The sequence below is a fragment of the Callorhinus ursinus genome, unplaced genomic scaffold (genome assembly GCF_003265705.2).
Source record: "Callorhinus ursinus isolate GAN/ISIS: 27379988/994484 unplaced genomic scaffold, GSC_fseal_2.0 scaffold12, whole genome shotgun sequence".
NCBI classification, from domain to species: Eukaryota; Metazoa; Chordata; class Mammalia; order Carnivora; family Otariidae; genus Callorhinus; species Callorhinus ursinus.
Window position 1 is genome coordinate 16,117,340 of NW_027397074.1, and position 27,754 is coordinate 16,145,093.

Below are 27,754 nucleotides of genomic sequence, written 5' to 3' on the forward strand. Positions count from 1 at the left end.
TATTTTTAAAATAACATTTAATGAGTACAAATTTACAGAAGCAGTCATCCCTTACCATGGGGAGAACATACAAAAATAAAAGGTCTGTGAGCTTAAAAATTTTCCTAGAATACAGTGCAGTTTAGTCTTTTTTTTTTTTTCACAGAGTTTGCTTTTATTTTTCCTGTCCATCATGTCATAAAGGAAGCTGCTGCTGAGCCTGACACAGAGTTGGTACTCAAAAGTGTGGAATGAATTAGTTGGGACAAGGTGATTAGAGGATTAATTAGTTTTTAAAAAACAACGAAGAAAGACCTTTTGTGGAGAAGGCAATATTGCTGCGTGATCGGTAATCAGAAGCAGGATTCTCTAAAACATTTCTGCAACCATTTATTTACATACATTTTAAAAGTTACTATAAGATACTTTAAAATTTTAGACAGTTAATGTTAAGAAAAATATGAACTGTTTATGACACTAAAAACTTTTTAGGAAAAGACATCTTAAAAAGCAAATCTGGGAACTGAATTCCCTTATGACTCCAAGGTTCTAGTTAAAACATCTTTTTTTCTTTTGAGGTTATTGGTATTATTTCCATTTTATTCTCCTGATGTACTCTCCTGTGAGCCAGAAAAGTACTTTAGCAACTTTATGAAAATTTCTTGAGACTGCTGGTGTCAGAGAAATCCAGTGAGTTTTTCACAAGGAACTGGTTTTTGTTCAGCTTCCCTCTCTCCCTGAGGTAAGTAAACAAGTGGCATCCTTTCCTCCATGTGACCTTGATCCCATACTTCTCCTCGGGAGTGTCTTCAACTAGAACAGGCCCAGGCTCTGGGCTCTTGGGAGTACTAGCGTGGAAGGAGCAGCTCGGGAGGCTACTTTCCCTCTGGTCTGGGGGAATGGGCCCCTCCTTCACAAACGATGACTCTGGGGTCTAGATATCAGGGGGAATGAATACATAAGGTAAGTTTTGAAGCGCATGTACTGACACTTCCCCACAGCTTTGAGGACTGAGCATTGGAACTAAGGGCCTTCCGGAAATGCGCTTTTCTGATTGACCGGGGCATTCCCTGCTTAAGGGGATCCCAAGTGTGGCTGAACAGGAGGAAGACAGTGGACTGTCAAATGTTAGATGTGGGAACTTGGAGGCGGTAGATTTTCCACTTGCATGTCTTGCCTGGTTTCAACGATGACATTTCTGGTTCACAGGGAACCAGCTTTCTGCTGCCGTATCAAACTGAGGTGATACCCAGGAAGTGACGGTGTTACGGTCAATGGGCTTGCTGGGCACCTGTCTAGTGTGGGTAATGGTAAGCTGGGGAGAGCCATAATGGTGTTTGGGGCCCTCCAGTGGTGGTTCTTGGAATAGCAGCTGGGCTTTCTGGGAAGGCTGGCGGCGTTTTTTTCTGGGAGGCATCAATAGGTGAATGAAGAGCAGTTAAAATTAGTAACCACATGATGCTGGTTGTCGTCAGGTCGGGGTTCAGGCTCCGATTCCAACCCATGCCTGCCCGGCGGCGTCCCGGCCGCCGCTCCCCTGGGCCTCCGCTAGTCTAACTTTTTTTATAGAGAACAAGTTGGACCTGTTAAAAGGAATACAGTTCAGTATTTCCATCTGTTCCAAACTCATTCTTTCCAACCGTAGGTAAACTGGAGGAGTCAGCTGTGTTAGGAGGATCAAGTTGGTTTGATGGTTTGGGGAGGAAGGATGGTGAGGGGGACAAGGGGAGGAAATTGGCTTCTCTGGTCCACTGGTGGGGCTTGGAGCCCCTGTGGTTGATGCTGAGGGTCAGGTTTGCCAAGCCCTTGTTATACCAAAACCACTGGAGGTGTTCTTCAACTTCTGGCTTTGTGGATGGCTTCTATTAACTACCCAGGCAGAACAGTTTTACTAGGTTATTAAAGTAGATTTTTACTCTAGATAGGCTTTTTTTTTTTTAACCTAGGTGCGACATTTTCTATTTTTAGTGATGAACTGTGGCCCAGTAAAAACTCTTTACCAAAGAACATGGTTAACCCCAGACACTTTCTTTACATCAGCCTGGGTAGTATTTAATTTTGAAGCAACCATTCTCTAGACAACAGGCAGGCTCCAACCCTGGCACACTTGGCCGTTTTGCACAAAATGGAGTGGATGAGTAGTGACATTTTCCCTGTCTTTCCCACTGATGCTCTAGGGTCAGCACTATATACCACAGCTCTGCTCACAGTTTTCCAGGTTTTTTTGTACCCTTGCTTAGGTGGATCAAGGATAAATTAATGGAGCATGTGTTCTTTGTACCTTCTCAATGAACACAAACTGAGATAAAAAACAAAACTTATAAAAGGTATGATGAAACCAACACCCTCATCCAATGCCAATGATATTGACAAGGTCAATTTAGAAATAATTTGGCAATATATATCAAGTGCTATTAAGATTTCTTAATTTTGTAATCCCAATTCTTGGCAAGTATTCCAAGGAAATAATTTAAAATATGGAAAAAAGTAATAAGTGCTAAAATATTCTCTGAAATGTTATTTGTTTTAGTAAAAAAACAGATATAACCTATATGTTTAATTAGGGCAGTGGTTAAATAAAAGGCCATTTGATGTAATATATTGCAGCCACTAATAATATACATATACCATGTAAGAGAATGAAGCCACTGATACATTAAGTGAAAAAGGAAGGCTGTAAAATTGACTATACAGTATAGATGAAACTATTTTCAAAAAGTTTTGTAGAGAAATATCCTTGGTGGTGGGTGATGTTTTAATATTTTTTAATCATTTTGTATCACATAGAATATATGATAATAAAGGTTAAAAAAAAAAGAAAAATAGATGGCCTTTATAGAGCAGGCAGAAAAACATCAATCTCAAGGCCTCTTGGTTATCTCAGTTTGTGGGAAGAGGGTGCACGAGGCTCTTTCAGCTCCATGCATGAGCCAGGAAGGCTAATCCTGCTGAAGGTCATCTTGGAAATGGCACTATCAGCACAGGAAAAACAGAGAAAACCATCCTGCATTCCAGCAAAGATTTGAGAAAGAAGCATGTCTCATATCAGCTCCTGTTCACACCTTTCTACCCTAAGATTTTACATAATTTTCTCTCATCTATGCCTTAGTCAAACTTATACGTTCATTATTCATTTAATTTCACTGCTTAAAATTATAATAAGCACTGAAAAACTATAGAAATTACTTTTTTATACTAGAAATCCATTTCATAAATGATTAGTATTGAACAATATTTGGAATATACTATTCACAAAGCATACCATAATACCTTAATCATATAAACCTTGTATAGTGCAACTTTGCAAAATTTATTTAGCTTGCTACCTAAAATTCTGGCTTATTTCACCTTATTGTGCAAGGGCTTTTATCAACCCTTCCTTGCTTATTATATATTGAAAAATTCCAGTGGATAGCTCTCAATTTGAACTCAATCTTCCCTACACGTATTCCTTCTAGAGGAAGAATCTTAAGACAATGGTAATAGATTTGCATGTATTCAACCCATGGTTACTTCCTATCAATGGTGATATTTTTGTTGTGTTATAAAATAGTTCTCCACAGTGCACATCCAAGTTGGCAAAAGCAAAATCAAAGAGCACATTTAACTATAGAATTCACTATGGCGATACTTAGGATTTCCTTCATTTAAAAAGAACAGTAAGACTGGGTATTTACCCCAAAGATACAAATGTAGGGACCCGAAGGGGTACGTGCACCCCAATGTTTATAGCAGCAATGTCCACAATAGCCAAACTGTGGAAAGAGCCAAGATGTCCATCGACAGATGAATGGATAAAGAAGATGTGGTATATATACACAATGGAATATTATGCAGCCATCAAAAGGAATGAGATCTTGCCATTTGCAACGACGTGGATGGAACTGGAGAGTGTTATGCTTAGTGAAATAAGTCAATCAGAGAAAGACATGTATCATATGACCTCACTGATATGAGGAATTCTTAATCTCAGGAACAAACTGAGTGTTACTGGAGTGGTTGGGGGTGGGAGGGATGGGGTGGCTGGGTGATAGACATTGGGGAGGGTATGTGCTATGGTGAGCACTGTGAATTGTGCAAGACTGTTGAATCACAGATCTGTACTTCTGAAACAAATAACGCAACATATTTTAAGAAAAAAGAAAAAGAAGATAGCAGGAGAGGAAGAATGAAGGGGAGTAAGTCAGAGGGGGAGACGAACCATGAGAGACGATGGACTCTGAAAAACAAACTGAGGTTTCTGGAGGGGAGGAGGGTGGGGGGATGGGTTAGCCTGGTGATGGGTATTGGAGGGGGCACGTTCTGCGTGGAGCACTGGGTGTGAACAAACAATGAATCATGGAACACTACATCAAAAACAAATGATGTAATATATGGTGATTAACATAACAATAAAAAATAAAAAAAAAAGAACAGTAAGAAAAATTCTCATTCCTTTTACTTCATTCGTCCCCCTTTTTCAGACATACCTGAGAAAGCCTTTATCAGTGGCCACCATCTTACTGTTTCCTTTTTCATTGCACTCAGCCCTCGAACCAGAGAAGGAAGTTGCATGTATTTCCCCTGGATTTTGCAAGACATGAGGTCATGCATGTTGCCCATAACAAAAAAATGTTTTAGTGTGAAACCACAAAGCTCACTGTGACCTCAGCCCCGCTGCCTCTGGGAAGAAGAGAGGCAGGGACCTACATAGGTTCATCACTAACCTGAGATTAAATGGTGTTCTATTCCTATTTGTCAATTTCTCAACGTCAGGCAACAGTTCCTTCTCTGTTAACAAACTTCAAGGCAAGGTGGGAGAAAATGCTTTCTTAACTGTGCCCATTATGTAGTCTTCCCTAAATATACAATACTATAGTGGAGAGTCCAGGTAAATTGAACTTTGCTTTAAATGTTGTCCATTTGATGTCGGTTTTGAGTTCCTCTCCCAGCCCTGGCGGATTCGTGTGAGGGTCTTGTCTATACAAGGCAGCATGAGGATGCACTTGATCACCAGCACGGTGCAGGGAATGATAAGCGCTATCACGTAGGCTGAAGGAAGGTACCATCTGAGACTCGAAGGACTGAGGAATCTCTTTCCGCCATACACCATGGTGTGGGCTGTGCACAAGATCAAGGTCAAATAACCCAGTTTGGACTATATAAGCAAGAAAAAAATATGTATACATTAACACTACATTTATATTTTAAAGTGAAACACTCTAAGCCAATGAAGATATTTATTACCAACCACAAACCTTTGACATCTGAAATATTTAGAACACTCTGCTAAGTACTGGAGAAAGCATTAACCCTCCTTTGGGATGATAAATATTGCATTAAAAAAAAAAGATTGTGCTTACAAATGATACGTTGATTTCATCCTTCTAAAAATTTTTTATTCTTGAAGTATAGTCGGCATACAACATTGTATTAGTTTCAGGTGTACGACATCTTGATTCGACAATTCTATACATTTTGTACCGCTCACCACGATAAGTGTAGGCACCAGCTGTCACCATACAACGTTATTACAATATTATTGACTATATTCCCTGTGCTGTACCTCAGTTCCCAGGATGGGTGACACAGGTGAAGGGGATTAAGTGGTGGTTTCATTTTAACCTGGCTGGATGGGAAAGTTTGCTAAGAGTACTTTTTTGGGTTAGAATAAATAATATACCTTGGCTTCTTTCCCAGTGGTAAAACTTTTTCCTTGATCAAATTTTCTGGAGGCCAGAGATGAATAAGACACAGCATGTCCTCAAGAAGTACCACATTAATTTATGTTACTGACTAGAAGCAGATGCTAGCTAATTTCTATTGCTATAAAGAACAGTTAGCAAACTACTTTTGTTTGCTTGTTTTGGCCTAAATTCTAAAGCTCAGTGTTTATTTCTGTCTTAATGCCTTGACTAAAGGTGTTAACATGAGAAAATGTTGACTGCATTTGTTCTCTGGGAGAGACTGCAAGACTTTTGAAATTTGAATAGTTTTATAAAATTCAAATCTAATTTCAGTTACTAATGGTCTTTTCTATTATTATACTGGTTCACAACAAACATGCATCAGAATAATCTGGAAGACTTGTTAAAACACATTGTTGGGCCACATCTCCGGAGTTTCTGATTCATTAGGTCTGGGGGGAGCCTGGGAACTTGTGTCTCTAGTAAGATCCCAGGTGATGCTGAGGTTCTAGGTACCACACTTTGAGTATTACTGGTCCATAAGAATAGTAACTAACTGCCTTTAGTGAGGTGTCCGGTGGTTGATATGTGGGAAACAGCAATTTTCCCTCTTATAAACCAGCACTGGGTCTGGTATGATAACAGTCTTCACATAGCTTGCTTTGATGGTTTTAAACTTGAGTTTAATATATATATAATATATAAACATATATATATATACACACACACACACATATATATATATTTAATATATGCCTTTTTGTATCAATATGTCCATATACTAAGGTTGATTTTCAGAGGTAAACATTTTGTCTTTGGGTTTCTCTTCACATTGCGCCTAGCACATCCCTACACACAAAGTTTAATAGTTGTTGGTATTTTTCACTCTCTACTCTTACCTGTGGCTCTAGGAGTAAGCAGTAATCTTGGCAAGTGATGCCCAGCTAAGAAACAAAACTATTATGGTATGACTTTTGGTACCAGAGTTTAGCATTTTCTCACTTGAACTTGGTTCAGTTCCTATTTTTGTGACATTGCTAGGGAAGTGAGGGAGCAAGATGAAAATTTATGCATGGTATGAGAGAAAAATGAAAATATTTGTAAAGCCAGACTTATTTTGCAATATAAAGGAGATTAAATCTTGAAGTCCTTACCTGGACAAATCGGAACTCTCTCCAGTTGACCATGTTGCTAACTGATGGCAAGGAAGTGATTCCCAAGAGTACAAACAGGAAAAACCCAAGGATTCCCAAAGCTATGTACGAATCATTAAGCCAGGCAGTAGAGGTGCTAAATGGATCTTCCGTCTTGGCTGTTGCCTAAGAAAAATTATAAGCAATTTTTAAATATTACATTTTTTTACAAACTGCCCAAACTTGTAAGGGGACTGAAAAATACCTCTGCATGGTATATTTGCTCAAGATAAATTGTATGTATTTCTTAATAATCACTTGAAAATAACTGTCGAGAAAAATACACTTGGAAATGATATTTCTTGGTAGAAAAAGTAATTGGTTCTGCTGGGACTTTATTATAATAGTTGACTCCAAGAGTTGTGTAGAAAATTTTAATTGACCCTATAAATTCTAAAACAAAGTAAACCTTTACTTAAACCTTCTTTACCATATGGCTTCTTGTTCCCCAAGCAAAACTTGATGTTCTCAAATGATTGTATCAAGATTCTGTTTTTCTGCTTTATATGCTTATTCACACACACAAAGTTTGGGTTCTTTCATGTTTATTTTTGCTGTAATATAGCATCAAATCTGTCACACCACAGATTGAGAAAAATCAGGCCCTTCAAATGGGACTCTTACCTAAGAACTTCCCATGTATTTTTTAGGGAAATAATGTCGAGAAATCCACAGAAGTACCATCAATGAGTTAATCGTCTCATAAACTTTGAGAATGCAGTAAGATTGATCAAAACCAATTATATCCAAACTAGAACGGATGGATAGCACTTCCTCTGGGACTGCTTTAAGACTCTCTGAGCTAATTCTCTCTGAATTTTTGACTATGCAGAAAATAGTATTTGACATTTGCTCAGAATTGTTTAGTTTTCTAGTTCTCGAGGGCAGCTCTCTGCAAGTCAAACATTAATGAAGTTATAAGCATCCTTCTATGAATTTGTTTACCTTCCTGTGACACAGGTTTGAACAGCCCCCTTACTTAGAAGATGGTTGGTTTTGACTTCCAAAAGGAAGTAGCATGCATAAAAATAGAAGCTTGAAAGCACATTGGTTTACATTTATTGACTGCACCCCCTCCCCAAGAAATTCAAGTAAGTGTTATTAGGTTTCCCGAGCCCCCAGATCTGTCAGTTTGCTAGTATCCCAGTGAGTCCTGGGAATACACATCTGGATGCAAGTGAGCCCAGGAATCTAACTTTCATTCTCAATAGTTGTATGAGGTCTCAACTGAATTCATTTAAAACAAACAAACAAGCAATAAAAAACCAAACCAAACCAAACAAACAAACAAGCAATAAAAAACCAAACCAACCAAACAAACAACAACAAAAGAGAAAACAACCAAAACCTGACAGGAGCTCTAGTACTTAAAAAATAAAGATGCTTAGGAGAGTGATTTTCTATAATTGTGAAATGGAATATGATGCAGCAAGATTTCTTTTTGATTTAAGGCATTGGAGAATATAAATGAGTAGAGATTTACCTGGGTAATGGTTCTGTTTTTCAGTGTCCATCGTACATAATAACGAATAGGAATCACAAGAGTGTAGAGGACATGAAGGAAGGCAAATCCCAGTGCTGCTAAGCCAAGCTGTTTTCTGCAAAGCAACCAGTGGTCAAGCCAGTCTGGGAATCGGCGGTATTTTGTACCTCGGTACAGTTGCAGAATTGCAGCAGTAACACCAGGGAGGTAAACCAAGGCAAGCAATGTAAGTGCTGCTATTGGAAAGATACGATTTGGAATGGAAATAGCCAAGCGAAATGTGCTATCTTTCTTGCCATTAACATAAGGGTAGATTATGTCTCTTATAACGCAGTAGAAAAAGAAGAAGACACACAGAATAGCAGACAAATAGAAGGGGAACTTCCACATTGGAAATAGTTGCAGGGGGTAGTTTTCAATTTCTTTGGCTGCCATGAGAGATCCTTGATCCAGTGGAGTAAGTCCAAGAGTACGAACAATATCCATCACTCTTTGCTTGGCTTTGCTATCATTTCCGCAGACAAACACCTGGGTTGAGAATAATCAATTAATAAACAATTAAATAATACTTATTCCTTCTTTAATCATTACTTTGAAAATCTATGTAAGCACCGTGCAGAACAAGGACATGCTTTTCAAACAAGGATGTAGAAGCAACATGTTTTAAACTTGCACACGTGTGCTGGATGGTTAAGTACCAGGGTTGAAGTTGAGAGTGGTTTTAAGCATATCAGACTGATAAAATAGGACTTGGTTCTCCACAGGGTGAATGGTTTGATTTTTCTTCTGCATTCATGGGTGCTACATCACTTATGGATTACTTTTAATCTCAATGAATAAATGGAACCAGTTTCATACAATGTAATGGGAATGGAAAGGGTATCCATCAACAATCTAACTGAGTTATTTTTTAGTACTTACATGAGGCCTCTGGAGCCTGACACCATTGTGTCCCATCAAACTAAAAGCTTAGGGTGTCAACATGGGAAATAACTCACAACAATCGACTACTTGGTTAAACCCAAGAAAATTATCCATGGCACGCATTAGCAATCAGAAATGTTTACTGGGTATTTTATTTTGGAATTCTATTTTGGCATCTTCGAGGTAAGTGCATATTAAAACATTCACTTTTTTTAAAAGATTTTATTTATTTATTTGAGAGAGAGAGATAGCAAGAGAGAACAAGAGCGGGGAGGAGAGAGAGAAGCAGGCTCCCCACTGAGCAGGGAGCCCGATGTGGGGCTCAATCCCAGGACCCTGGGATCATGACCTGAGCCAAAGGCAGACATCTAACTGACTGAGCCACCCAGGCACCCCAAAACATTCACTTCTTAAAGATTGAGTATAAATTAATCATTTAATCTTACCTGCCGATTTGCATCCAGTGCTCCGGACTGGAGAGCCCAGGCTGAGATGGTGTTAAATGCTTTTACTACGTGGGCTCCTGGCACTAACTGAACAAGGTACTCTGCATTAGATTCTGGATACTGATTGATTTTGAGGTTGTTGCTGATGTCAACCAATATTTTTCCTTTGAGCACCTCAGTTAGTTCCTTGAGAAACTCATAATGCTCTCTGTGGACTGCTATGATTATGATGTCTGATTTCTGGGCTGCTTCTGAATAGCTCAAGACCTCTGCACCGTTGGGCAGCAAACTGGACTTCTGCGGGTTTCGACTTCCAAAAACAATAGAATAATCACACTGGAGCATTTTAAGTGCCAGTGATCTTCCAAAATCTCCAGTTCCAAAAATACATACAGTCTCTTGCTTTTCTGAAGAATTCATAGTAGAAGGAAATGCATCTGTAGAAGTTTTTTCCATGACTGAAAGATAACAACAGAAATAGCCAACAAAATATGAATGCTCCACATGGAAAAATTATTGTCGTATATATTCTCATATGTGTCTGAACAAAATTACTGGTCAAAGACTTCTTCTGTTGGATAAAGAGATGCAGTGAAAAACCAGGACACTTATTGGTGGATGCTTTAAACTACAGATATGTGTTGCAATGATACTGCCTTTGTCCAACATTTAACAGTTCCAAGTGTTCTCAGAGCAAAATCTAGCAAAGAATGCACTAGTAAGGAAACTGTAGAGCCATTTACTTATGTTTCATGATCCAAAAAGCCTAAGTAAAACATTAGCAAACAGAATCCAGCAGCTTGTTAAGAGAAAATGGGGATTTTGGTCAAATGGGGATTATTCTAGGAATGTAAAGATGAGTTCTGTAAATTCAATATTAGAAAATCTATTAATATAGCTTACCATATTAGAAGATTTAAGGAGAATAATACAGTCATATTTATGTATGCTAAATGGGCATATATTAAAATTTGACATTTATTTTTGACTCAGTAAAAAAAAAGGAACAGATAGGTATTTCCTTAACATACAAAGTATCTCTCTCAACCTAAAATCTAGTATTTAACTTAAAAGAAACTTACAAAAAAAATGACTAGAAACACTCCCAATAAAGTGATAAGCCAGACAGATCATAAGCCAGACGAACGTATCTGCTTTGACCAATTTAGTTATTATTGTTTGGAAATTCTAGCTCACACAACTAGACCACAGAAAAAAATTTGAGGTATAGAAATTCAAAAGGGGTTGTGGATGATGAAACTGTAGTCTTAGAAAACTTGAGAAAGTCAACTGAAGAAGTACCATACATATAAAATCAATCCAACATCTTATTTAGGAACCCAATTAATATCAATATTCTTCATATATTAAAAAAATTAGTTTGAAGATTTGATAGAAGGGGCCCTACTTAAAGCTGCAACAAAATGGGAAAATACTTAGGAATAAATGTAACAAGATAACAAGAGAGGTACAAGATCTATATGAAGAAAAATGTAAAATTCCCTTAAGACCCAGAGAAGATTAATGTAAATGGAAAGGTACAGCATGTTCCTGGATGGGCAGGCTCAGCTTTATGCAGATGTCAGTTTTCCCTAATTTAATCTCTAAATTCTGAAAAACAAAGTAAGGAATAGGGGGCTAGTTTTATTAAATATTTAAATATTATAAAGCTAAAATAATGAAATAATATAGCAGTGTCACAGGAATAGAAAATGTTCAGTGAAATAGAGTAAAAAATACAGAAATTGACCTAAGCACATATGATAAAGATGTCATCTCAAGTCAGTGAGAAGAAGATGGATTATTCAGGAGCAAATATTGGGACAACTAAATAGCCAATTGGAAGAAGAAGTTGAATCTATATGTCATACTCCCCTCCAAGGTAAATTTAAAATATATTAAAGATTTAAATTATGTATGTATGTATCTATCTATTTTAAGTAGAACTATAATAAAACTAGAAGGAACCATGGAGAATTCTTTTATAACTTTAGAGGGAAAAGGCCCTTTTCCTATACCACAAATCCCTGAAACCATTAAAGAATAAAGGGATAAATAAAAATACAAAGTATATCTCTCAACCTAAAATCCAGTATCTAACTTAAAAGTAAAAATTATCATATATATTACATAAAACTGTGATTACATAAAGATAAATAACACTTGCAAAGCAGAAACCACTGTAAGCAAAGTCAGAAGATCATCAACAAACAGCAAAAAATATTTTTAACTCCTACAAATTAAAAAAAAAATTGCCCAATTGAAAATTGGACAAAGGATATAAGTTGACTTTCATCCTAAGGTGATATAACATAGTAAAAAAAAAAATCTTAATCTTACCCAAATAAAAGAAATGCAAGTTAAAACTAAACTGAAATACTGTTATAAAGCATGTGAGTTACTTTTTAAAAGCTTCTGAAATGTAAATTAAAAACAAACCAAATAAAAGTTCTCAAAGTTCCTATGGTCCAATAAAATAATTTAGGTTATTCTGAAGAATATTATTTTTCCTTTCAGTAATGAATTTTTCTCAAAAAATTATTTATTTTAAATAACATTTGTTATTTACTGTAAATTTTCAGTTAACCTTTTCCTTTCTTTCTTTTCTTTTCTTGGTCTCTTTTGTTCAGTAACATACGCCCCGTGCTAACAAGAGTGTGGACTATGATGGACTAGGCACTTCTTGACAAAATTTGTTGAGTGATACTAGAAAGATGGAACGTAGGTGTTGGAAGGAGCTGTTTGCTCTGTGTGCCAGGCACAGTGTGGGGCACATAATGAAGAGGAAGTTGAGTGATTAAAGTGTAACCACTGGGAAGAATAAGGGAGCAGGAGAGAAGTCGAGAAGATGTTGTAAAGACAGTACTTCTTTCACCCAAATGGGTTTAAAGTAACCCTCAGTGAATTTGCTGTGGAATTTTAAACCAGATGTAGTCATACTTCAGTTCTTCCATGGTGGATTTCATGCTGATTGTAGAGCATAGGAAGCTTGCCCTTTTTAATGGGATGTCAGAAATTTGCCCTTTCCATTGTAGCCTACAGAAAATACCTATATTCTTACCTGAGTTTATCCAAAAGTGTGTACCTGTGTCACAAGCAGACCATTTAGAGCTTTGTAGGTCATCAGAAGTATGGAAGAAACGGACAGGAAATATAAGACTTCCCTGTACTTCCACAGAAACTCTTGGAATAATTGAATTAATCACCACAATTGAATCATTTTTAAAACTAGCTGGTGACTAATATCCTGAACTGAGTCAGAGAAGGGCGTAGTACAGGGCCTCTCATATGGAAATACAGCTGGGCCTTAGGGAAATTTTTTGTAGCATCTGCAAATGCAAACTAGTTTAGCAATTTATATTATATTGGTTAGTTGCTAATCAGTAAACACCTACTTGTTAGAACTCAAACTCTCAAACTGGTGAATGATGCCTTGATTATTGTGAATGTGTTCAAAGAATGTTAGTTGGCTGACTATCCCCACACTTTTTATCCAGTGTTTTTCCCTCATATATTGTTTTTCTCTCTCTTACATTCAGATGAACATTTGCAAGCAAAATACAGATTTGATAAAGTTACCAGTGTTCTGTAATGAGATGGATGATATCTTTATCGACATATTTTCACTTGGATCATCTTAATCATTGCAAAGAGAGAGTGATTCTGGAGTCTGTTTTGACGATTTGGCCGCTGCCTTAATTTATTCTAACCTGTCATAAACTTTTTTTTTTTTAAATGGAGATATTCACTAAACAACACTATTTTTTTGTTGCAACTCTTACTAGCACTATCAGCTTGGGTAAGTTACACAAACTCTTGGTGTCTTAGTTTCATCATCTTTCAAATGAGAGATTGATAGTACCTACTTTTGAGACATTGTGAGGATTAAATGAATTAATGCATTTTTTTTTTTCTTAGAGAGGGAGGGAGGGAAAGAGAGAGAGAGAGAAAGAGAGATGGTGTGGGACGGGGCAGGGGTGGGGAGGAGAGAATCCCAAGCAAGCTCCACATCCAGCATGGAGCCCCATGAGGGGCTCGATCTCACAATCCTGAGATCATGACCTGAGCCAAAATCAAGAGTCAGATGCTTAACCGACTCAGCCACCCAGGTGCCCCACGAATTAATGTATCTTAAAACAGTTCTTGAGACATAGTAAGTACTCAGTAAATTGGCTGTCATTAATAGATTATTCAAATAATCTAGTAATTTTCTAATTTTCCAATCTATTGATTACCTAATTAATGTAACCTTTATATAAATTCCATAAATTAGGGATTAATTATGTTTCTATAACTGATTATTGGAAATATATAAAATTTATCTGAAATAGCATTCAATAATTCTTAAGAAGTTTCTGCTTTTCCCACTTATTTCTTATAAATAAAACCCTATATGAAAATGGCTTTAAAACATATGAGTTTATCAAAACACAGATGTATAAACAGCTCAAGTGTGAATTTCTCTCATTTGTAATTCTTACTCATTTTAACATTTCCCTCTTAAAATGCAGCTTGGCAATCCAGTGTAACACACTTGGGCTGTTATAGCAACCATTGAAATTATTTTCACTTTCTTAAACTCTCAGAGACATCACTGGACAAATTGTAGGTACAAAGACAGTAAGGAGATATTAAAATATCACTGATTGACTTAGAAAGAAATATATTCATTCCATTGGGCAGTTATTTACTCCTTATCAAGTTATGGAAGTTCTAAGGTTGATAATGGTGTTTGCCATATCTTGAGCTCCTCTTCAAATCCTCCTGGTTCTATTTCCAGTTACCAGGTAGTAATGGAGCTCTGCTGAACTTCTACTGCCTAACAGAGGCTCATTTTGGGGACTCGCATCTTCTATCTCTTGATTCTTGTCCTGAGACTTCTCTCATACCTGTACCTGCTTAGCATTCAGACATGTATGACCCATACGGCCACCATAGACCAATGGGGGACAGGACTCCATGAATAAGTGCTTACCCTTTCATCTTCTGGCACTCAGTTCTGACATGTTTTATGAGGCTCCTCAGAAAGCCCCAGTGGAATAGAGCACCATTCCTCTGTAGGGGTGGCCAACTTAACATTCTTTCCTGCGATCTTTCTCACGATCCTGGTTTATGTCCTGTGCCCCTCACTCTTGCTCCTTGGAATCACTTCCTTGGTAAACTATCTGCATGCAAACCTTTGTCACCGGCTCTGCTTGCAAATCAACCCAGGATAATACAACATTTTGATTATTTTTTTCCTAGAAAAAGAAAAATGATCAGACCTCAGGTTCCTAACTGGGATGATGAAATAACATGTAAAAAATAAAAAGTTAGAAAAAAAAGTTAGTAATTCTTTGGAAGAATTTCATTCTGAACTCTTGGAAAAAATTCTAATAATAAGAGTTCATAAAAATGAGATGTATGCATAATCTAAACCACAAGGGATATCAAGTTGAGGGTTCGTTTTACAGTAAGTACTATATAAAAAAGGAAGTTACGCCTATTTCAGACCATTTGTAATTCAAAATAGCTCCCATGTGTAAACATGGATTTTGGAAGTAGTAAGATTTCTTAGGCAATGACTTAAAAGTTTCCTAATCCTATTTTACTCTTAGATGTAGGAGGAAGGAATAAAGAAAATAAGAAAGGTGGTACACGGGAAGCAGAGTTATAGGGAAAGGGGTGTTCAGAGAGTTGAAACATAACACGGTGATTTCTTTTTCCTGCTGCTCTTTATAGACTTCAGTTCTGTAACAGGAAACACAGCAAGAATACCCCTGGATCGGAAAATCTCCAGGACCGATTTTGCATCTCCCAGAGAGGCTCCTCCAGAGGAGGGCCAAGATAGGTTAAAGTGATTGCACCGGGTGTTCATATAGATTAAGAGATTGGTAACCAACAGCACAGATGCAAAGATGGCGAAGATGACTTCGAAGTGCCACAGTAGCAGCTGCTAGAGAAGCGTGTGTGCGTGCTCACGTGCTTGAGCGTGTGTGCGTGCGTGCGTGCCCGTGTGTGTGTGTGTGTGTGTGGCATAAGAGGGGGCATCAGGTGTGGGTCATGTAGATCCCACCCTCTTGGTGTGCAGATCCCACCCCAGACCTGGGGAACCTGAGGCGGCAGTCTTCTGGGATATTCCAATGAAGCCTCCCGTGAGGATGTTAGCGGTGGTTTGGCTTTTGGGGTTTACTTCTGTCACCTCCCAGAGGTCAGAAATTAGAGAGGTCCCGGCCACTCCCAGCTTAAGAGATTTCTAACATATTAAAAACATGGAAATGTCCAAACAAGATAAGAAAAATTGCGTATTTTAAACGTTTGTACTTAACAAGTCAGTGCTACTAACAAAAGACTCATTTTATTTGAAATAATTATAGATTCACAGGAAGTCATAAAGATAGTACAAGAGGTTCCTGTGCATCCTTCATTTGCTCTAATGGTTACATTGTACACAGCTATAGAACGATATCAAAACTGGGAAATTGACATTGGTGTAATCTGTGCAGATAGTTGTATGTCATTTTATCCCATAGGTAGGTTCGTGGATCCACTGGGGCAATCAGGATACAGAACTATTCTGGCATCACCCCTTGATTGTCATATTTACCCCCCTCTCTGCTCTCCTAACCCCTGCAAACTATCTCTAAATCTATAATTTTGTCATTTGGGGAATATTTTATAAATGAAATCACACAAAATGTGACCTTTAAACAAAAATGGCTTTTTTTCACTTCACATAATGTCCTTGAGAGCCATCCAAGTTGGTACGCATATCAGTTGGTTCCTTTTTATTGTCGAATAGTGGTCCACTGTATGGATTTCTTCATTTGCTTATATGTTATCTATATGCCTTGTTTGGTGAAGAGTCATCTTGTCTTATGCCATTTTCTAGTTGGATTTTTGTTTTTTCACTGTTGAATTTTTATATATTCTAGATATGAGTTCTTTGTCAGATACATGGTCTTCATATATTTCCTCCAGCTCTGTAGCTTGTATTTTCATCATCCTAACGTGGTTATTGACAGAGCATAAGTGTTTAATTTTGGTTAAATTTAATATATTGCTTTTTTCTTTTATGGATTGTGCTTTTCATTTCATATCTAGGAATTCTTCACCTAGCCTTTGGTCCTGAATATTTTCTTCTCAAAGCTTGATAGTTTTATATTTTACATTTAAATCCATTATCCATTTTGAGTTAATTTTTGTATAAAGTCTGAGGTTTAAGCCAAGTTCATTTTTTTTGCCTATGAATATATCTAATTACTTCCCTATCAGTTGTTTAAAAGACCATCCTTCTTTCATTGAATTGCTTTTGTACCTTTGTCAAAAATCAGTTGCTTGCACATGTGTGGCTCTATTTCTGGGCTCTCTATTCTGTTCCATTGATCAGTGTATCTACCCTCTGCCAATTCTACCCAGTTTTGATGACTTAAAATTAGGTAGACTGATTCTTCCCACTTTATTATTTTTTTTAATTTTCAGAATTATTTTAGATATTCTCGTTCCTTTGCCTTTCAATATAAGTTTTAGGATAATCTTGTCCATAGCTATAAACAATTGTATATTTTAAATGCTTATACTTAACAAATCAATGATTTTTAGCATATTCCAAAAATAACAATTAGCAACCTATTTGGTTTGTTTAGGAGATAATCACAGTCTGTATTACGATACTAATTCGTGTTAAAGCATAATAGCAGTGTACATTTATCTGATAAAGAGATACAAATCTAAAGTTGTATAATGGACTTTTCATCCTAAGCAGTATATTTCTGTATATGCATAGCCCTCATTTGGAGAATGCATCAAAATAAAATTTTAAAGTCTCTTGTGCATCAGCAACCAGAGGCAAATTGACCTTTCTCCCCTCTCTTTGCCCTGGAAAAGATCCTATTCTTCATTGCTCTTAGTAAGAAGAACAGGAATCAACAACCCAACGATGCCACTTCTAAAAGGTGGGCACTTTCTTGTCTTTCTTTGGAAATAGGCCATTTGTTTCCCCTAAGTTTTTCACAGATTGAAGAGGAAAATATGTAAATACTTACGAATATAAGACCATTTGTAAAAATGGGAAGAGGAAAGAAAATCTTCCCCTCTCTCTCAGGTGCAGATAGACCTGAGAGGAAAAATTAACCTTCATGAACCCTCTTTTATCTTTTATTCTGAGAAATTTATAGAAAATACAAATTAAGGTAAATTCTTTTATATAAAAGTTCAATCTTAGTTATACACAGTATTATATTGTTTTTTAGCTTACCCAATTTTACATATTTATACAAACTAAAAATGCAAAAAAACCTTTCTCTAAAAAGTTTGGAGGTAATCATGGAAAGAACTATAAAGACAAAACTATCATCACAACACAATTTTGGGTAATTGAAATAGTGTTTTGGGAACCATAAAGAACTATAAGTACAAAGAAAGACCCATTTATAGAATTTGGTTTGGATGGGAATGCAGGGAGAAGAGCCATGAGGTGGTACAGACAGACGGACAGATGTCTCCCTGCCACTCTCCAGACTTTTGTATGACGATCAAAGCAACTTCTTAGAATCACTAAGGTTTATAAAATGCAAATACCACCACAAAGGGTTACACTAGAAACCAGTGGTTCTCAACCATGGCGCACATGAGAATCACATAGAGAACTTTTATAAAATATAGATGACCAAACTCTTGGAGAGTCTCCATCAACTGGTCTAGGATAGAGCCTGGGCATTTTTTTCCCCCCAAAAACTCCCTCAGATGATTCTACTGTTGAGCCAAGATTCTGAACCATTGCCTGTTAGCTTTCAGTTAATGGCCTGCTATAGTGGTTCTCTTCCCTGGTCACACATTAAAATCAGCTAGGTAGATATTAAATGCTAGGGCACCCTCTGAGATTCTGAATCAGTTGGCCTGAGGTAGATCCCAGGCATCTGTATTTTAAAAAACAGAGAAAACAAACATACAAACTAACAACAACAAAAACCCCATCCCAAACAAGCAATCAATTCTAAGGAGCACCCAGGACTGAGAACCACTACAAATGAAAAAAATAAGGCTATCTTTCTCGGAGACGGATGGTGGGGAAGGAAAATGCAGAGAGAAAGCAGGGTGTTGATGAGGTTGTGAGGAGTTGCAGGAACATTTCACCTGCTTTACAACAACTTTTTCCACGGAATAGTCATTGGCTGAGTCTGAGAGGCAAGAATTCCTATTTTTATGAAAACCAGAGGTAAGAATGAGTGTGCAGGCCCCACAAAGAAGAGAATCAAGGGAGCCAGACTCAGGGCTTGGTATCAGAGTCAGGTAGGCTTTGCTCTGTAACCGTCTCAAGGAAACCTTGACAAGTTGTTCTTCATGAGCCACAAAGTCTGTTGGATCAAATCCCCCCACCGATCTCCTAGGGTATTCCTGAATACTAACTCTCACATAGGGCCACACACCCCTTCCTTTATCATTTGGATGAAATCATTATTAAAGATATTCCCCACTTAAGAATTCAGCTTTGAACTCTGAAACGATTGTTCGTCCAAGATGTTGAATTCTTCCGCAGGTAGTATCCCCACTGGACACATACACTTCTACTGGGGTTGTAGCACACACAATCCAGTGATCTGGCTTGGCCCTTTCTGGGGAGTTAGATTACAAATAACACTTTTAAACTCTATAAGATGTGACACAATTTTTCATTTTAATTTGAGGCCTGTAAACAGGGATTTTTTTTTTTTAGTCTTTCCTTCTGTTTTATTATTCCTTCTGAATTTCAACCTGAAAGCCCTACATGACTTGACAACATATTTGTAATGAGCTGAATGAAGCCCATCCATCAAATATTTCCTTTCATCACAAGGCATAGGGGCAGGAGGGAGTTCTGCAATGGTGCCAGTCTTTTTGTGATTAGAATATTTGTTTTAATATATCCCAGGGACAAATGGAAAGCAAAAATATTTTTAAACATTTAAAACCTTCCACTAACACATGAACCCATCCAATTTATTCGCTGAGCTATTTCTGTATTTAGTGAGATCAAGGTTCTTCAGGGAGAGCAAGCATATTCACATTTAAGCCCATATCCTTTTCTGACAGGTATATATTATTGCAGCAAAATCAGAAGACCTTGGCTTAAAAAGACCTCTGATTGCAGCTTATGAAAAATGTAACATGTCTATAATCAATGGATTTTTCTACTAATTGTTTTCTTTTTTGACATTCAGTCTTCAGTGTCTATATGTTATTTGAAAATATAATAGTGTATTTCTTATTTTAGCCTCTGTATTAGAAGTACCTCTGTTAGTAATAGTCACAGACTAACATAATCCAGCATCTAAATAACTAACCCACTGCAGGTTGGTTGCTGAAAAACTGATAAATTATTTCAGTTGTTTTGTAAGAAAATGTTATTTCTCTTATAGCAACCAAGTTTACTGATGATTTGTTTTTATGCTAGGCAATAGAATAATACAAAAGGAAACAGTAGTCTTAACTTGTACGGTTTGATCAAGTCACAAGAGCATAACTAAATCTAACATTCACATTTATGTTCTATAGGGATATATACTTCCTCAGGAATTGCTAATAACTAGAACTAGCTTTGGCCTGTGCTATAACTACAATGATTCTGTTAGTAACATTTCACTACCACCCAATGAATTACCAAGACAGCAAGGAGATGCAGATTTCTGTTATCTATTTTAATTGTATTTTAAGAGAAAAATTATTTATTTTTAATTTAAGTTCTTCGTGAAATTCTAGTTCATTCAAAAATCTTATTAATACAAGTTTTCTCATTTAGATCTCAGCTGCATCTGTTGAGATAAATGAGGATTGTATTATGATTCCCTGGCCAAGAATTTTATCATGTAGGTTCATTATCCACTGACAAGACTAGTTAGTTCATTTGATTAAAGCCTGGGGCTCATGACAACAAGGTCAGGAATTCAGTCTCGTCTGAGTTAATTTGCTTTGACCTCTATTTACCTTCTAAATGCTGAACAACTTCGTAGGAATCTATAGTTCACCAAAGATTCAGCATCAGGACAGAACCTAGACTGCCACCATCAGAAAAACAACTCTATCTCACTGATTAGGTGGCATTTGGCTTGTACACACTACACAAGCATTTGCTTATTGGATAATTTGGTGATTGCAACAACCCACTTAATACTTAGTGTCAGTTCGTGGGTTTTGCTTTTTTTAGGATTACTGTGGCCAGAGATATTTAGCAAGAGATATGATCATTTCCATTTTTTTGTATTGAAGATTTTATTGATTTATTTGAGAAAGTAAGAGAGAGAGCACTCGAGAGAGACCATGAGCAGGGGGGAGGGGCAGAGGGAGAAGGAGATGCAGACTCCCCACTGAGCAGGGAGCCCTACTTGGGGCTCGATCCCAGGACCTGGAGATGGTGACCTGAGCCTAAGGCAGACTTAACCAACTGAGCCACCCAGGTGCCCCTGATCATTTCAGTTTTGAATGAAATTTGTTTCAGTAAATTTCCTATGAATAGTCATTTATCTTCATATTGAGGCCACTGAGAATTATATGAATATTGATAATTGCCAAATTAGTTTAGGGGTAGAGGAGTTTTGCTGTGGATCTGATCCCACTCTGAAGTCCCTGCTGATGAAACTCCATTCTGCTTCATATTATCTATCTTCTTACCGTTTTTTTAGAAATCTTCTGGGGTGGGGCACCTGGGTGGCTCAGTTGGTTGAGTGTCCAACTCTTGGTTTCCGCTTGGGTCATGACCTCAGGGTCATGAGATCAAGACTTCGCTTCCCCCCCACACCCCCCTTGGGCTCTGTGCTCAGCGTGGAGTCTGCTTGAGATTCTCTTCCTCTTCGTCTGCCCCTCCCCTGGCTTTTGAGTGCATGCGTTTTCTCTCTCTCAATCTCAAATAAATAAATAAATCTAAAAAAAAAAAAAGAAATCTCCTGGGACTGATGTACACATTCTTAGGAATATAGTCTCCTTCATCTTTGGGGTATCATTTTCTTCTATTTCTAAGCTGGCTATGAGAGGCAAGGACTCCCCAGTGGCCATAATGCCTCTAATGTTTGCCAGGACTGATCAGCTTGAGCTTCAGGGCAGGATCTGGCCTTGCAGCCTCTCCTTGTCTTACCCCAGGGGACAAAGTGCCCCTAAAACTCCCTCCCCCTTCCTTGTGTTATACTCTGATACACAAGCATGAGAGCTGTGCTAGTTTAAAGTATTTTTTAATGAGACAGCTCCTTCTTTTAAATTCCTTGGTTTTTAACCTCAGCTCTTTTCAGTGGTATGGCTAGAGACTGGCTTGCCAGGTGAGGGCTTGAACTCAGCCATGGGTGGGAGTTTGCACACCACGGAAATCAGCAAATGCTACAATGCGACTTTTTTTTTTCTTTCCTTAGAGAGCCATTTACCAGCACTCCACTGGCTCTTTCCCTCCTTCTCATCCCCTCTCTCCAAGAATGGCACGTGACCAGGGAAATGGGAAAATAATTTGGCTGATAGGATAATACATTTTTCCAGTCCTGTCTGCACCTTAGGCCTAAATCTCTTTCCTTAGGGGCCTCCCTTCGCAGAAGGCTCCTAGGCTTTAATGAAAACAGAGTCCCTGTGGACTCCCTCTTACCCCAGCAAAGGGCCTACACCCTCTCCACCCCATACATGGAATGCACACAATGCTGGCTGTAAATCTGATCCTTCTAGACTCCTGCTTCCCTCAGGGAGATAGAGACAGGGGCCTCTTTGTGTACTACCATCCCCAAACACATACCTTCCCATTTTCCAGATATGCCTCAAGAATGCACAACTGGAGATTTCTTCGTTCTTTTTAAAAATACTTACAACAATTTGCACTATTTATTTTATATGTACTGTACAGTACACAGCAAGTTCATGCTTCTCCTCAATGGCAAGTAGTCGAAATCTGGACACTTTTGACTTAAGTAGTACAGTACACAGGGCATCTGGGCTCGTAACCGCTACAGCAGCCATAAGGGTTTGCATATTCCAAAAATCAAAATCAGTTTGATCAATGTCTTGGTAGGGTTTCATGTTTTCAGTAAACTTTTTGAACAGACTCTCTGTGCCAGGTGCTGTGCTATGCTCCAGTCTTGGGGACGATGTAGACACAGAATCAAACTGCTATAATGCGATGTGTAAGGACCCATGCACAGGAAGGTGCACCATGAACCCCATGTTAAAGAATGGGCAATAATTTACCTGGGAAACAGGACAAGAAAGTACACTAAAGTCTGTGCAAAATGGCTCCAGCCACTGTTTAACTTCAACAGCTCAAAGCTGTTTCCACACTCTTCAAAAGGAGCAGGTCTAGATGAAACACGCATAATCAGTGTGGACCGTTAATTGTCCCCCTCATATTCCCAGCATTGGTGCCATTGTCAGTGAAGACCTGATTGGAGCCCCTGGCTATTTTTTTCCCTTCTGTATATGGAGCTGAGGCAAAAGAGACGACCTAGTTTGTGTTCTAATAACCTTCTGTGAGGCGTGATATATAGTCATATTGCTACCTCTTAGGTTTCTTTGTTTTTCAAAATTATAGTTCCTAACTTTTCAAAATTACCCTTCACAGACATTTTTTTTCTTTTAAGATGAAAAGTGGACTTTACTTCAGCCTGACATTAGGATTGCTCATATAGTCTACATTTAAAAGAAATGTATTTCTTTCAAAATAAGTTTTTCAGAAATCTGTGACTGTCAAAGTACAATGTGGTAAGAACTCTCACACATGGTGTAATAAACTCTTCTGGGACATTGTGGAGAAGCATTTGGATCAGGATGTCAATGTCCTGCCTAGTTAGAGTGGAAATACTTCATGTAGAATAGTACATTTTTTTTTTTTAGTGATATATTTCTGAAAGATGGTCTTCAAACAGTACAAGCATTCTTTGTTCTCTTTTCCTTAATGATTTTGGAAGAACAAATTGTTTATGTATATAGGCCAAGTATGTTTTCTTATCATGCATTGTTTTAAGCACTAATTATCCTTTAGTTACTTGGCTTTATTCCTTCCAGGACGGATTTCTTGTCAACAAAAAAACAAGTGTTAATTCAGATCATTTTGGAAATGTCCTAAAAGTCATTCAAAATATCTTGAGTAGGTTTAACACATCATACAGAACTGTTCAGAAAGTCTTTATCATTAACTAATGACTCATTTTCTTTGGATTTACAAAGAACAGAGTCAAATAGGTGACTTCAGAGCTCTTATATTTGTAAAGTCTTATTTCTGTTATTTCTGGAGGAACTATAACTTCAAAAAAACCCTCCTACCCAGAAAACTACATATTCATAGCCTGTGTAGAATCTTACAGTAAAAATTATAGGTAGATGTGGGTGCAGGCATTTAGCAAATGACCTCCTTCTTGGAGGACAACCCAGAGGAAATGAGCTACAAGGTACCCTAGCAAGTCTTCAAGTTTGAAGGGTGATTATGTACATATATTTGACCATAGCTTATTAGCTTTCTTAAGATTTTAAAAGGAAATGATTTTTAAACAGCAGTTGACAAAAGATCCAACTGACTTATAAAGAGAAGCAGATGGTGAGGATCATGAAACATTGGATTGTATTTCTGTGGGAGACTGCAGAATCAGCTACTTGGGAGACTTTAAAAGAAGAATTTATGTCCTTTTAGTAATGGCATTAACAATGGTAGAGTGACTAGGGGTGGTCTTTCAGGAGACAGGGAAGAGCAGAGTGACCAGGGTTGCTTCCATGTTGAAATTTTATGACATATGAATCTATTTTTCTTAAAACTGTTCAGAACAAGGCTCAAGGCCCCGGATTTTCAATTTATTAACAGGCTTATACAAATTTATTTGGTTACGTCTCACAACAGTTAGCAAGCTTAAGCAAGGAGGAAATCTGGAAATTATTCTCAAGTTAGGGGTCACATCTTGTACACATTGGTTTCTGAACCTGAAGTTTCTATGTGAACTTCAGCAGGACCATAAATGTTGCCGATGGAGAAAGTGCTATGACCCAATTTCTCTGTACACATGTACCATTTACTTTACAACCTCAAAGCCTGATAAATAGGGAAAGTTCCATCCTGTTTTCTGGGTTGGCAATGTTTGCCATGCAGGTAGGATACACGCAGGTGGAATTTCATCCGGTGCTAAATCAGAGCATTCTGAAAAACTTGGGGCCTTGCAAAAGGCCATATCTCAAAGAAGTTACTGCTTCAAATAAATGTGCCATTTTATAAAAATTACACCTACTGTATCAGAAAAAATGTTCTTTCATGTGAGTGACATTTATATGACTGCCATTTATAGGGAATAGGACATTCTCACATAGCACGGCTGAAGAATGGTTTTGAAAGCTGAGAATATTCTCTGAATGATAAATGTGGTAGAAGTCTAAGATACTTGTGTGGGAAGAGATGCTCCACAACTGGGTAGTATCCCTATAAAAATGAAACTTGCATTATTATGAAGAAAGCAATTACTTGGTTATGCTTATTGCATTAATGAGATTTTCAATAGATTTCAAACCAGCAAGCGTATTTGGTCATGGATTTTCACCTTGTCAGAGTTAGAGTGTTGGACCTTGTGGATCATCTGGTCCAGTAGCCTTTTATTTTACATATGTGGAAACGGAGGGTGAGGTGGTGAGCTGCTAGTTAGAACTAGGAGTAGAATTCTCCAACTTCCTCGCCAATTCACCTTCATTACACGGGTCATCTTTTTAAAAAGTTCCTACATTACCATCAGGAGGGAAAAAAAATTTTTTTTCTAGCTGCCTCTGGACAAACAGGGAAACCAGACTATGTTTATTCTTCACAATAAATTACATTTCAAACAATATTTCTCTGGAAAAGCAATCGCGAAATTACACAAGGAAATTTAAATCAAGGTCAAGGACCGAAGGGGTTGCAGGTCTCAGGACAAATTTCATCTCTTGGTGAAGGTCTGAGACTGCAGAGATTGCCAAAACCTCATTCTTCCAGGCTCCCTTCACGGTGAGCCTCACAAGATTGCTCTCGTCGAGAATTAAGGGACAGAGAGGAATACAAACCCTAAGTCTTCCACCTTCGGGGTTCTCTGCACCCTCGAGAAGACAGGAGCGATAAAACTCCAGGAAGCTAGATGCTTGTTGAATTGCTTAACTGATCGCGCGACACCCTTGGATGGCCTTTCCTGGAGAGGGGCGCGGGGGTGCGGCGGGGAGTTTGCCTGCACCTCCTTGCTGGTGCGAGCTGGCGGGGGAGTGAGGTCCTGGAAGCGGGGGCTCAAGCTGGGCTGAAGCGGATAAGGCAGCGGGGCAGCGTGGCGAAAGGTACGAGGCAATAGCCGGCGACGGGACCCACCTGCTGGGAAGTGCTTGGGAGGCGAGGCGGCCACGGTCAGCTGCAGCTCCGCTCGGGGCTGCGGGTGGCGCCTCTCGCGGGTATAAGAGGCCGGAGAGAGCGGAGGGGAGGGCCCGCTAGATTTCGCAAGATGAGCGGTGAAGAAAGCGTTTTCCGGAAGAGTTCAAACTGGGAATCCCGGGCAACTGGAAGAACCAAAACTTCCGGTGCTCTACCGCGACGGTTGCTGCAGATGTTGTTGAATGGTATCAGCCTGCGGGAGTTTTCAAGGGTTTTTCCCCAGAGTCCTTGGAATCTGTGCATTCCAGGCAGATGGAATTTTAGAGAGGCTGGGGAGGATCCCTCTCTTGAAGGAGTCAGACAGCTCTGAGTGGCTGAGAAGACACTACCTGGTCTAGGCTTCGAGGCATTTCTCCGGTTGCCATTTTGTCTCAGTTCAGCCTAAGAGGTTGACATCTTTCTCCCTCTGTCTGGAAGCCTGGGGTTCTCCTGGGCCCCATAACAGGTGATCTTGAATTTGGAGATTTTAATTTAGGTAGATTAAATCAAAAGAAGCCAAACGAAAGGCAGGGATAATGACGCGGATACCTTATTGTTGATATATATCTATATAATATTGAATAACAGTATATATAATTATGCAATTGGATTGATATGTCTTTCTGTATAGGAGAAGCTCAAAAGCTATAGCTATAAGGGGTTTAGAGATTTAATTCATCCTGATAACCTATGGGGCAAAGCACCTCTGCCCTCTCAAACTCTGCAGTGTAGAACCTGGAGTCCTCCCAGTCTGGCTCTTGCCCAGCCATCAGGTCTTAAGTTCCATGGCATACTTGCCAAGACCCAGATGTTCAGCCACATGGAGGCCTGTTCCCAGCACTTTTGAGCCAACCCTTCCTTTGCCTGAATTGCAGCTCTCCCCAGAGTATCTTGTGGTGTTAGCTCAGACCTCACATCTTCCAAGAAGACTTCTCTGAGCCTCTCCTTGCAATTAAACTTTCCTTTCTCCGTACAGTGTAGTTGATACTTCCAATACAGCAGTTAGGACGGCTTGCCTCTTGAGAAAGTTATTGTGTCTATATGTCCTCTCCTGGACAGCAAGCTCGGGGGCTGACACCCTATCCTTTTCAGCCTGGGATTCTCCACCACACCTAGCACAGTGCTTTGCTTATAATAGGTACTCAGTATTTATAGCACTCATTAATAAACCTACTGTCAATTATATTTTGTAAAATGTTCATCTGATAGTATTCTTTGGACAAGGAAGAACTTAAAAAGGTATTCATTGATGTTACAGCATCAATTTTTCCAGCTTGAAGACTGACAAGGTGGGAGAAAGGGGTGCAACTAGGAAAGAAGGCCTCCTGGTGTGTGCCTTAGAGGACTCATGGTTGAGCAACAGGGTTTGGGTGACTTGCTCCTGGGCTAGCATCTGGCTTTAAGCCTTGTGGGCACAGAAACTTGATTCTTAGCACACTGAACTTGACACTTACAACCAGAATGCTGATCTGTTAGTTGTCAGTGGAATATAAAGGAAATAATTACTGTGAAAATACAGTTGCTGAGGGCACCGAACGTTCTAGCCATCACATTCTTTCCCTGGAGACACGTCCTGAGGAAGCCATTTGATGCAGAAGTCTGCTCTATCAATGGGGGAGTGAGTTATCAGATCCCAAGGTCGCTGGCATCTAGCCATCCACCACTGACACCATGGTGACATATCTGCCATCAGGAGCATGTAGCTGGGTCTATGGACCAGGTCACTCTGGTTTCTGAGTGGT

General features: G+C 38.6%; 1 protein-coding gene, 1 long non-coding RNA gene and 1 pseudogene across 5 annotated transcripts in view; 1 reads left to right on the forward strand and 2 right to left on the reverse strand.

Moving 5' to 3' along the window:
* LOC112824866 (RAD9, HUS1, RAD1-interacting nuclear orphan protein 1 pseudogene) lies at nucleotides 1-1,396 on the reverse strand (annotated as a pseudogene).
* Nucleotides 1-26,054, reverse strand: STEAP4 (STEAP4 metalloreductase). 4 transcript variants are annotated; one of them, XR_003208554.2, is made up of 6 exons: nucleotides 25,974-26,054; nucleotides 9,692-10,149; nucleotides 8,322-8,849; nucleotides 6,800-6,964; nucleotides 4,449-5,116; nucleotides 1-1,562 (listed from the first exon to the last, which is right to left on the reverse strand). XR_003208554.2 is itself a non-coding variant. In XM_025872835.2 (5 exons), exons 2-5 carry the CDS (start codon nucleotides 10,145-10,147, stop codon nucleotides 4,832-4,834), a joined length of 1,434 nt encoding a protein of 477 aa, XP_025728620.1. In that variant the 5' UTR covers nucleotides 10,148-10,149; nucleotides 25,974-26,054; the 3' UTR covers nucleotides 4,331-4,831. The 4 variants fall into 4 exon arrangements, 3 of the variants coding, with proteins under 3 accessions (XP_025728620.1, XP_025728621.1, XP_025728622.1); XM_025872835.2 differs by lacking the exon at nucleotides 1-1,562 and having other exon boundaries at nucleotides 4,331-5,116; XM_025872836.2 differs by lacking the exons at nucleotides 1-1,562; nucleotides 25,974-26,054 and adding an exon at nucleotides 14,667-14,883 and having other exon boundaries at nucleotides 4,331-5,116.
* LOC112825153 (uncharacterized) overlaps nucleotides 25,834-27,754 on the forward strand; it is a 322,912-nt gene continuing 320,991 nt past the window's right edge. Inside the window, exon 1 of the long non-coding RNA XR_012380197.1 lies at nucleotides 25,834-25,942. This is a non-coding gene — a long non-coding RNA (uncharacterized lncRNA). The remainder of the gene's footprint in view (nucleotides 25,943-27,754) is intronic.